General features: G+C 40.6%; 1 protein-coding gene across 8 annotated transcripts in view; it reads right to left on the reverse strand.

Annotated features, from left to right (window-relative positions):
• Positions 1-12,371, reverse strand: part of Kcnk2 (potassium two pore domain channel subfamily K member 2) — a 188,471-nt gene that overhangs the window by 84,172 nt on the left and 91,928 nt on the right. For 4 of the 8 annotated variants that reach the window (XM_063236711.1, XM_063236712.1, XM_013157765.3 and 1 more), the window contains exon 3: positions 10,290-10,407. The exons of the other annotated variants lie outside the window; for them this stretch is intronic. In XM_063236711.1, the coding sequence (XP_063092781.1) occupies positions 10,290-10,407 (118 nt within the window). The remainder of the gene's footprint in view (positions 1-10,289; positions 10,408-12,371) is intronic. 8 annotated transcript variants of the gene reach the window in all.

Below are 12,371 nucleotides of genomic sequence, written 5' to 3' on the forward strand. Positions count from 1 at the left end.
GTCATGTTTGCAATTCTTTTTTTTGCATCAAGTAAGATTAAAACATAGTTTTGTTAAGCTGCTATGACTGAAATTATCTATTAAAACATCCACTCTTTAAACAGTAGCTACTAAAATGATTGTAAGTTAGTTTACACCTCTTACAAGAAATCTATACTTAGGTCTTTGTCCCCGAGTCACGGCACAGAACTCTTTTCTAAAACCTTGTAATTTCACAAGCAATGGAGGTGCTGGAAGAATCTTGTGTTCTGATATTTGGCCTTTGACTCTGGTTTCTGACACAGAGCTCCTCATCCCTTGAAGTTCCGGGGTGACAGGAACTCCAACCAAAGGGCTTTGGGGAGGCTCCTACATAGGAACTGACTACCACAAAGACCAATCCATGGTTGCAGACATGGAGCTCAATCCTATGTCCATCTTCTCTGAAAGGCAGAGGAGCTAGGGAGGGAGATAACAGTCTTCCACACCAACAAGGCGAAGCTGCTTCCATTAAAAAATCACCAAATTCCAAGGATTGGGGAGCTCCAAGTAGCTTCCCCTTGCATGTGGGGGTACCCTAAGGACCATGCTCCCATTTGGCATGGAAACTCATGTCTTCCTTACGTTGTCGGTCCAGGTTACCTCTTCAACCAACTACAAATCTGTGTCTTTTGTGCTTTCTTTTCCAATAAACTGGTAAGGTTAAGTATACCATTACCCTGAGTTCTATGAGCAGCCCCAGAAAATGATCATTCCCCAGGAAGGAGTCATGGGAACCCCAGTGTACACTGGGCAGGGACTATGAGAGGTGGTCTGGAGAGCCCTAAGTGATGGGATGTGTCACCAACCACCGGCAGACGGTGCCCACCATGGGTCACCATGGGTCAGAAGAGAGGCCATCTGCTGGTTCTGCCAGAGCTGCTTAGTGGGTGCTCGGACTCCACACAGCTGGAGCTGGACACGTTCTGGTGGACTGAAGAGAGCGTGATGGAGAGAACAGTCAGTGCATTTTTCCTCTGCCTTCTTTCTTTGCTTTGTTCTTCCCTTGCTTCCTGCCTTCAATAACTGTTAGCATCTTCCCCAAGGGCAATCCAGTCCTAGACCAGAAAATAATGACACAGCAACAATCTGCCCACTTGCTGGTTGATTTGTTAAAAAATAAATAATATAAAGGTGGAAGGGGAAAGAGTTTAAAATTAGTAATTAATGTGCACTCTGGTGACCCGTCACTTTCATTAGTTTTTCTAATTACTATTCTTCCAAGTGCTACTCTAGACCAAGTGTGGGCGGCATGGAATTCCTTTCCCTGGAGAATTAACTGGTTGAATCTGCCACGTACTTTACGTGCACCTCAAGCCCAGTCCTTAAACATGAGGTTCATCTGGCACAGGTCCTTGTTCTGTAAACATCACGTAGTATTTACAGTAGCACAAAACAATGCCAGTTTTCCAAGAGTTGGATTGTGCAAGTCTAAAAAACCACAGAGGGGAAAAAACCAACAGGGAAGAAAATGAATATGTACCTAACCACTAACTCCAAGTAGATAGGCCAGGACGAATGTTACTACTGCATTCTTCCCTTATCGAAAGGAATACTTGAGGCACTTACAAAACATATTTTTCTCAAAATCATCTCACCTTGTTTTAATCACATTTAGACCAACACCTGTCCACCTGTTGGTCAGTCAGACGCTCTATAAGGTCTATAATCTAGGACAATGAGCACTACTTTCAGAGGCTAGGAAGAGAGAAAGGCGAGGAAAAAGATTATTTTATGCAGGCATTCCATTTTCTTAACGTCCACCTTTTGAGTAATCTCCAGATCAGAGCAGTTGATAGTGATTGCTTTGTAGAAGATTAAAAATAACGTTACTGCAAGTTTTTCCAAAATATCCAGAAATCTAGGCAAGTGTGTTTTGATTCAGAATATAAGCAATTTCTAACCTGAATGTGCCTGTGATATTGGGACTGTAACAATAGTACCCAATGACCCACTCTCTGTTGCTGAAGTTTCTGTTAGATCTATGTAATACCGTCCTGCATTCTCCTATTTCAAAAGTGATAAAAAGCCTTAACTCCTAGAAAAATTATACACATAATGTTCCCAAGTCTCAACCAGCACAGGACTGTGAGTACAGAGTGCCTGATTTAAGCCTCTTCTTGATTGATGTAATACACAACTGCAACGAGATCAGAAGACTGAACTATTTCATTATTGCTTAGGCATCTACAATACGACCTATGCAATAATTCAGCGTTTATGGCCCATCTAGTATAAATCTACATTCCACAAACTTAACAACAGTTCATAGACACTATTCTCTGATGAATGAGTTTTAACTTGGAAATGGTAGCAGCATATGTTAACATTAATTTAAGTGCATGAGAAGAGTAACGGAATCAAAGACTTAAAACAATTTAATTTCAACTTCCGTATTTAAGTTACACAATACCAGAATTACATTTTTTAAAAAAATATTCATGACCTTTAACAAACTATAAAGGAAAAATTACAGGACTGGAAGATGCTTTGCACAAGTACCTTTAAGTTGCCTGAAAAAAAAAAAAAATCATTGAAGGTGGACTTCTAACAATCAACACACAGTTCTCTAAGAGATGAGTGAAATGATTAGAAATACCACTAGTTAGGAGATCAGCAGCAGATGAGCCAGAGCTGCAGGAACTCGTCCCAGGGGTATGAACACTGTCAAATTCCACGCCAGGTCTTCAACCCCATTTATTTCCAACTCAGATCTCTTTTAGGGTCATGCAGCTAAAGAGAAGTCACTTAGAATTTTTCCTCACTCTTTTGAGTTATATTTGCTACTATATCCAACATACAAAGTATTTACTTTTATTTTAAATTTTTATTTTTATTAGTGCATATTTGCAGTACACGATGATTGCATTCCTCACGGGGAGTTGGTACCTGCACCCAGCAGACCTTAATTCTCCTCACTACCCTGTTCACGTCTTCCCTCCTTTCTCCCTCTACCTCTTCAGAAAAGCCACTTAAGATTTCTTGCCAGTAACAAGCAGAGAGCTTTACAGTTTTCAGCAGTTTGTACTTCCAAAATACACTGCTTTCTCTCTAGAATTACCTGTCAGAATTACTGCAGACCTTTAATATTGGTCATGGTTTTTTTCCCAGTCAATCAAACGTAAGTCCAAACTACTGAAATATAAGTTTGCAGGAACACTGCACTCGTGATAATAGCCTTAGCAATTCAATCTAGGTAAATAAGCAAATTGAAAGCCCCAGTGCCTGGTTCAAAGTTTGGAAACAAAATGCAAATAAATAAATAAAACAAACCACACGGCTTAATTCAATCACAACACTCAAGTGGCTGAAAATAAGTTCTCCGTAAAGTGAGAATTGTGACTCTGGGGAATACTTTCCACTCAGACGGCACAGGAACGTCCCACTGTCACAGTCACTGGCGATGACAGCCTCAAGTCTCTGGTCCCTGTGTTCCAGCACTCAGAGATCAGGAAAAATGACCGACACCTGAGAAATCTTGACCTCAGCACGCTTGTTTACTTTCCACTGGGAAAATTTTATTATTTTAATTAAAATTATATTAATTATATCTAAGTATAGATGAAGACATTGCTATAATTGTACACTAATATAACACATACTTCTATTAATTACAACTCTAATGCTGTCAAGTAACACAATCATTTTAATTTTATTCTAATCTTTAAACTGACCTCCAAATCAGATACAGTCACCCATTATGTGTAATTTTTGCCAACTGCATTTCTTAAAGGTTAATGACTTCTGAAGAGGTTTAAAAATAACTTAAAATTGAAAGTGTTAACTCCAGTAAGTAACTCAAACACTAACCCTGTAAGGTCATATTCTAAGAGATAAGTTTATCTCCATCTGTAAACAGTTTTTAAATCACTTTTCTCCTACCGTCCACCTTCTTCACTGCCCCCTTCTCAGTTCACGTTCACATCTTCTGTCATAAGAATCAAAGCAATAATATCCTCAAGTTTTCCCACCACCCAGTTCTCTGGCTCTATGACACCAACTGAGTGTCCAACATTTCAGCTCAATTTTGTGGAAGCTCGGACCTACAGGTTGGGAGTTAAGTCCCACTGGACTGCCTCCATGTCAGACACCAAGTCAGATACCGACCTGCCAGGCTGCCCACACTCTGCCCAGCCAGCTGCAAATCCAGAGGTCCCCACAACCCTCTGCTGTGGAGTTACCTAGAGAGAGGCACAGAACTCAGGAAAGCACCGCACGTGCTGATACTGATTTATTACTCAGGAACAGTGAGACAGAAGAGTTGTATGGTTATGTACAGACACGTGGGCTAGGAATCTTCCATTTCCCATGCCCTCTCCCAACACTGGCTCGCCACCCTCCTATCACTTCAATGGACTTGCAAGCCCCAAGCTCTCTGAATCCTATTAGAAGTATTTCATGGAGCATTCACTGAACAAATATCCCTTATTAGATCAATAGCCATTGTTGACTGAGCCTAATCTCTGGCTACTCTTTGTTCCCTGAAGGTCACATGACCAGCTCCTATTATGGTCTCACTAAGACCCATTGTGTTCATGTGTTGGTCACTTCATCCCCCAGCCTGAGTGTTGGGGACCATTAAGAGGTGGCCTGGTCATGCTCCCACAGAGCAGTTAATGTCATCACATTATCAACAGGCTCCTGATAACAAGATGGATTTAGCTCCTTTCCCTTTGCTCTCTCTTTCCCTCATCTTTGGTCCTCTTGTCCTTAACCTTCTGCCAGGAAGTGATACAGGATGGAGTTCTCACCATCCATCCTGCTGCATCCTGAACTCTGCAACCCCTAGAGCCATAACCAAGTAACCTCATATTGTTTATAAATTACCCAATCGGTGGTATTCTGTCATAGCAGGAAAAAAAAAAAAAAACCCAACCAAGATCATTCTTGTGGCCAACATCCCACTCTAAAACTGTCCAAAGGTCTGCTAGGAATCAGAGACTCAGGGGCAGCTGAAAGAGGCTCATTATGGGTAATGAAAGACATTCCAGCCCTCAGAAAAAATCTGAGGATTTTAAGAATTCTGTGCCAGGAACTTTGACAAAGACTATATATATTAATTGTATGTCTTAGTCCTTTTTGGGTTGCTCTAAGAGAACACCATGGACCAGATGATTTACAAAGGAAAGAATCTACTTGGCTCTGAGTTTGGTGGTGCTGGGAAGTCACACAGCATGGCATGGCATCCACCAGGAATCTGGTGAGGGCTTTCTCACCGTGCTGCCCATCAGCAGAAGATGGAAGGGCAGGAGTGTGCACAGGAGAGACAGGGAAAGGATAACAGCCAGCTCCTTCTCCTATCCAGAACCCCAGAATCCCCTCCTTTGCACCTGCACTTATACCCACTTTCCCAACAACGGCATTACCTACAAAAAATGGCAGGGCCCTCATGACCTGGTCCACCTCTTGACACAGTGCACCGGGGACTCAAACCCATGAGTCCCACATACTGGTTCTTGGTCTTCCTGATTCTGCTTTTGCACTCCGGGGCCCACCACTGCTCTTGTCTCTTAGACCCCACGCTGGCTTCCCACTGAATTTAGGGTATTACCATGCTTGACCAACTGAGTACCAAGGGCACCAGCATCTCCTGCCAAGCTCACTTCTTCACTAAACCCTGTCTCCACCCCTCATCTGAATTCTCAAGGCACCCGCCCTCCTACCCAGGCAGTATCTGCCCCCTTGCTGTGCCCTCTCACTGAACTTGTCTTTCCACTTTTCCTTCCTAAGCTGATTTCTTGTCATCCTTCAGGTTTCAGATGAAATGTCACGTCCTCAGAGAGTTCTTGCCTCAGCCTCTTCAGAACACCTCCCACTCCCTGCCCTGGTTTCTCTCAGTCACTGCACAGGAGTTTCTGTGCTGGTATTTCCTGCCATCACTTGTGCTTGGTTTATTCCTGTCCTGATGGGTCACTGGTTTTTTGGACCCTAACACAAACTCAAGGATGGGACATAACCGCCTTGCGTTCCTAGGCAGGCTGATTTAAAGAATAAACAAGTAAAAACGGAAAGACCAAAAATCTATTATGGAGCTTCCTAAAACAACATACCATGTAAAATCTTGGCTGCTTTTTAACTGGCTCGACTGGCACTCTCTGTGACTTACAAGTGTTTTGCTGAAATATTCATTTCATGTTCAACATTTTCACTCCCCTCTCTTCATTCTCTTAGTCACCAAGACTGCGGGGTTCCAGCATCTCATTCCTTCCGCTTCCTGTCTTACTCTGTCTTCCATAACAATTCCCATCACCCCAGCTAATGCTTTGGACTCCTCCTGGGCCTGCCAGATCACAGCAGTGATTCCCTGCTGGCCCTCTCTTGGTTCCTGCTTATCTTCCTCCTGAAAAGCACATTTTTTAATGTCACATAGCTGATTTCCCATTTCACCTCTCCCACCCATCCAAAAAAATCATGTTCTGTTTTATTATAGTAGATACAAAATCCTCAAAGACCAAATTATATTCAACCGTGCTTTCACATCTAAATCTAAGTCAATAATATTTCCCACTACGCCTTTAAACAAACCTTGTGATTTACTCAAATGCTTTTCTATCCCCAAAATAAATTGAGCTCATTACCCACTTATGATTGTCACCGAGTCACGCCCCAGACTGCATGGCAGTGCCCCTGCACCAGCTTGAACAAAGTGTGCTCTTCAGGGCGCAGCTCAAATCCAACTTCGCTGTAGCCTCCCCTGCAAGCCCTGCTCTCAGGTGCTCTCCCTCTTTCCCAGATCGCACAGCACTTAAAGCATTGCTCTGTGTAACATCAGGCTGGACAAGACTTCTTGCTGTTCTCCAGTTAGTTCATATGCATAAGCTGTTTGTGTGTGTGTGTATGTATGTGTGTGTGTCTGTGTGTGTGTGTGTGTATGTGTGTGTACACACCCATGCATAGCACTAGGACTTGAACGCAGGAGTGCTGAGCTATATCCCTATCCCTTTTTATTATTTTACAACAGGATCTAACTAACTTGCTGGCCTCAAACTTGTGGTCATCCTGCATTGGCCTCCCAAGTGCAGTGGCTGTGACTTTAAGCATGCACTACCACGTCCAGCCATGCATGAAAACTTCATCTCCCATACGAGACTGCAATCAGGGATTGTGTCCTTACATCCCTCTTCTCCAAGAGGAGGCAGAAGCAGTAAGGATCCAACAGAAGTTATTTAGACTGATGCTGATATACATCTTCCAGAAGGTAAATCCTGTCAACTATGACAGTTCCACACAACTGTCAATACTGTGTCTAACCTTTCACCTTCTCCACGTGAGCTCTAGATGCCTACAGATGCCACATCCTTTCAAGGAGTAGATCATTAATCCCTTTCCAGTCCAAAACAACAATAACTAAGGGCTGGAGTGCCCCTGCTCCTTCCTCATCACCTGTGTGAAGTACTGTCCCATCCATGCCCACTAACTGCGCACGGCACCCAGCACTCTACCCCATGAGTCTGTCTGCTGGTAACCCCATGCGCAATTAAAGGTCAAGGTATTTGTCTTTAATCTTTATAGCAGCAGAAAAATATTTGTTTTAGTTATTTGTTAAATAAATAGATTAGCAAATAAGCTAATAAGAAACCTGTTTAATGAGTTAAGGAGTTAGTATCACCAATATCAATTTAGTGTTAATTAATATTCAATATTCTAGAGCTCATGCCACTTAGAATGTTTACTTGCTTTTAATTTGAAACTTAATTACTCAGTGTTTGCTAAATGTCAGACATAGAGGCCACACACACAAAAAACTCAAATAAATAACCCTAACCTAACCTTGTAGAATTCGCCTCTCACTAGGGAGACAGGCCAGGGAAGGTGGCTTTTGATGACTGAGTTGGGAACTGCAGAAGTGTTCTGAGCTTCTGTATGACACTGAATGACACTGAATGACACTGACATAAGCTGAACCTGGCTTGGGCTGACATGGTGACAAATTGAGGGGGCACAGCAGTGACCCAATGGCCCGACTTCCAAAGCTGAGCCAGCAAGACCGGCTGAGGTACTCAGAGCACGCAGGACAGGAGATCAGAGATGCATTTAACCCCAGGTGACTGTGGAACAGAAGTAGCAGAAAGTTTGGAAGGACACAATTTTACAAATCACATCTCAGTCTACAAAGTGATCATCTAAGATTATGTGTGGAATTCTAATATGCTAACTCATACAACTAAACATCCTTGGGAATCTTTCCAGTGAATAGTAAAAGTTGTGACTGTGTGATTGCATGATTCTTAGATAAACTGATTGGATGGTTGGAAGAGAAAACCTTGGATAATCTTGACCAGTCAGCCCATGATCTACTATGTATAAGAAAGCACTCTACACAAGCCACAACACTATATTTTATGAAACTGTCTCACTGTATTTGTTAAGTGACAGACACAATGAAGCTGGTACTACATGTTCCCATTTCTGTGATTGCTAATACTGTATACATTTCAAAGCTCATCATTAGTATCATCATCAATATTAATTAATATTAATCAATATTAATAATGATACCTTAAATCATATGAAGTCATAATATGGATGTCAAATGCACATTTCAGAAAAAAGCCAAAATTTTCACCCTGTCCTCATTTATAATCTAGTCCAAGGTCAAAGAAGATGACCTTGACCTAGGGGTAAAAAGCCCATGAAGTAAAAGGTCCCCGTGTAGGTGGGACAGAATAACATACGTTGCCTAAGCCTAAATACTGAGACGAGACAGCAGGAGCTGTGGGCAGCTACCTAAATAACCTAAATAATCAGCTACAGTGCTTAATGGCTATAATTTGGGGTGAAGCTGGTAATAATTGTTTATTTTTTTAATGCATTGAAGTACATGTCTATAAAAGATACTGAATTGGGGGATTTAAAAAAGAGACTGTTTATAAACATAAGATGCAACAGTAAGTCTGTAATGACTGAGTCTCTTGCAAAATAATTTAGAGGCAGTCACAAAGAGTTACAACCTGGCCCTCTGACTTTTCACTGGGAAGCAGCAAGCCATTCTCAAATCGGTCTGTGAGGTTTTCTTTCTTTGCAAATTCTAAGTAGTTTACACAATAAATAGCTATTTCCAGGGTAGAAATGGCCAACATGTCTAAGCCTTAAACGTAACCTGCTATTATGGTTAGAAATCAAGGTTTCCCTTCTTCCAGATTTTCACAGCCATACAACATTTGACCTAGCTGATGGAAATGTACGAGTAAACAGTTTCTTGACCTCGTAACAGAGGTAAAATCCAGTCGGCTAAGGTACTCATTTTGCTGACAAGAGATGCAGTGCAGAGATGCTACAGTGCATTCCTATAATTACAGGACAATACAAATCCGTAAGCAAGAGCTCATCCATAAATATTCCATTGTCTCTCACTGGGGACTTGAAAATAAAACAGATTTGAAACTTTTACCTTCTTTGTAATTTGCTGATGGCATTAAAGAATAAAATTGAACCTTTCAGAATCTTAACTCATCCCATAAACAGAGATCAGTTCCAAAATCTCATTGCCAGCGTATGTGGAAGGAAAAATTCCCACTGCACTGCTACTTTATTCTACCTGAAATTCATTCATAAAAAATTATTTCTTTTTCTTATAATTCATTTCCTTCCATGAACAGGAAAGCTGTAAGTTTTCCCACACCTCAGAGAATACGAGGTGTGTATTACAACCTCTGGGCAGTGCCTGGACACCATAGTGGACATCGACACACTTCCTGTCCACTACTATGAGGTTCTGAACTTTGTGCATTACCAGGGCCAAAATTGAGGCCATGTTCTATGATGTGACCCTTTTAACATAATGTGATTTTAACACAATGTGATTACGCAAAACATCAAAGACCTGAACTGCTGTGCTTTCCGTAACTGTAATATTTCTGTATTAACTTTTTATATGTTTTGCTCTAGGTAAAATATATAAAAACAAACTTTGAAATCAACACAATACACAGCCATATAACAACACACACAGCCTGATGAATATAGAGTTAAAATCTGCAAATTGCAAAGTATGACCAGTCCTGATGTCGCTGGGCATCTGTAAGCAACTTCCATGCTACACAGGCCTTCATATATTTTTCAAACTTATTCAGTCTTTGGAAATCATAGCTAGTGCATTTCTGTGACTCCTCTGATCAAATCTTTCAACCTTTATTTTCAAGACCAATTTATTATCATCTGGTTTTCTATTTTCAGGCGACCATTTGAACAAGTGAATAAAAATTTTCAAACCAAAGAATTCTCAGTCGCACACTGTACCAAAATGAAACATGAAATAAGTCGTCTCCTACCTATGGTTGTAATAACAGTGCCAGCAAAGAAGAAGGAGCTTCCCAAATCCCAGTGACTGATTTGATTGGAGGTGTTTCCTAAGGGTATAATCCCTGCATTTATTGCTGCCACTATTTGCTGTAAGTTTAAAAAGAGATTTATCAGTACACATCCATCACACAGAGGCACAGAACACCATCAGTCCCCACCCAGCAATGACAAATCAGACAAAGAGAATCAGTGCTAAGGTTTTGCCTTTCAGGTTAAAATGTATACAGGGATTAAAACTTTATATTGTAGATTTCAATAGCAGTTGAATAACATTTACATTTGATATGGAGTAAATGATCTGCATAAGTTTTCAGTGCTATACCCATGTGCACGTACATCATGCATTAATATATCTAGAGACATTTGAATTAACAACTACATGTAACAATATTTTCTAGTAAGCACTGCAGACCAGTTACTGGTTAAAATATCTGATTGCAAATTAACATTTTCATAAACAGTATACGACACTTCATCAGCTAAACCAAGTCCTTAAATTTCTGCAGTTTCTTAGAGTGTCTACAACCACGAGCAGAGTTTCACAGGCACCACGAGGACTGGACGCTGCCTGGAGCGGCACTAAGGGATGGACAGCAAAGTGTCCTTCTCGTCCCTCCTCCAACCTGCAGACCTTAGAAGGTAAAGGAGAAGATGCAGAAGGACAAATGGAAAGAGTATCTTAGAAAGAAAGGTACAGTGGGAGAGAAACATTACAGACAAAAGATGAAATCTGTGTCGGAAAGGCAAGCTTTAGAGCTCCTCAGCCCTTAATTCCAGGTCTCTAACTTGGAAAGGGTACCCTTTGATAGGTAAGGAATCTAAAGATCCGGAAAAGCTACATGGCTTGCTAGCAAACAGGCAGTAAGTAAGTGCACTCTGAAGATGGAGAGTCAGCCCCAGAAATGACCAGTGGACAGGAAAGAGCAGGTAGCCAAGAGCTGAAATGGCATTTCAAATTTCATTCAAAGCTCATCTTACAACAGCTGTCTGACTGCTCTTAATGTATAAAGATAGTTGTTCATAAAGTTCATTGAATCGGGTTGCTTTTTTTATAGTGATGCATGTTCCTTAGATGAAAATACAGAAAGGTATTGAAGAAATAATAAAATTATCCATAATTCCAGAATCCAGAGATAATTACTATTAATGTACTAAGATGTAGAGTCCTACTAGTTTGATATATGTTTACATAGTTGGGTTGATGAATACTGTAATCTCTACTGTTGTGTTGTTCAATTATGTGAAATGTTGCCTCGTCCTCTTGCTTAATAATATTCCAGAATGGGTATAATGATGCTGGCCTGTATTCCCAGAGCTGGGAGGCTGAAGCAGGAGGATCACTGTGAGTTTGAGGCCAGTCTAAGCTACACAATGAGTTCAAGGCCAGACTGATCTACGTAGCAGGACCCTCTCTCAACACTTCCATCCCCAAAAAACATGTACCATATGCTGTTTTTCTGTCATGTGATATTCATTTAATTATGGACCAAGATATAGATACATATGTTGTTGTAAAACTTGTCTTATTATAAATAAAGCACACTGCTGCAGATAGATTTGTATACAAATGTTTTCTCATTTCTGGTCATTTCCTCAAGAGACATTGCTAGAAATAAACTTGCTATATTAAAGAATAGGAATATTTTAAAGCAGTTGAGTGATTCATGACAGCAAAAATTTATCCAAGAAGGTTTTCCATTTACAATTGCTTCCTAACACATTATGAATGCTTAGCAATGCCTCTGATATCAATCACATCTTATCATTACAGAACTGATTAGAAATGCATTCATTTATATAGATTTTACTATAATACTGGACACTAGTGCTTCCTTTATCCTATGATAAAATGCACATAGATACACACACATCTACATATATGCACAGCACACAATAATGACAGTTTTGAGATCTGACTTCCTCTTATAAACTTTAATAACAGTGGACAGATTTCCACTGTTCTTTAAAAACATGTTCTTTACAGTTACTATTCTCTTATTCTTGAATAAACTTTATACTCATTTAGTTAAAATTCTCAAAAATTTTCATTT

The sequence above is a fragment of the Cavia porcellus genome, unplaced genomic scaffold, assembly GCF_034190915.1.
Source record: "Cavia porcellus strain 051 isolate PalLab524CR breed Dunkin Hartley unplaced genomic scaffold, mCavPor4.1 scaffold_26, whole genome shotgun sequence".
In the NCBI taxonomy this organism is placed as follows: Eukaryota; Metazoa; Chordata; class Mammalia; order Rodentia; family Caviidae; genus Cavia; species Cavia porcellus.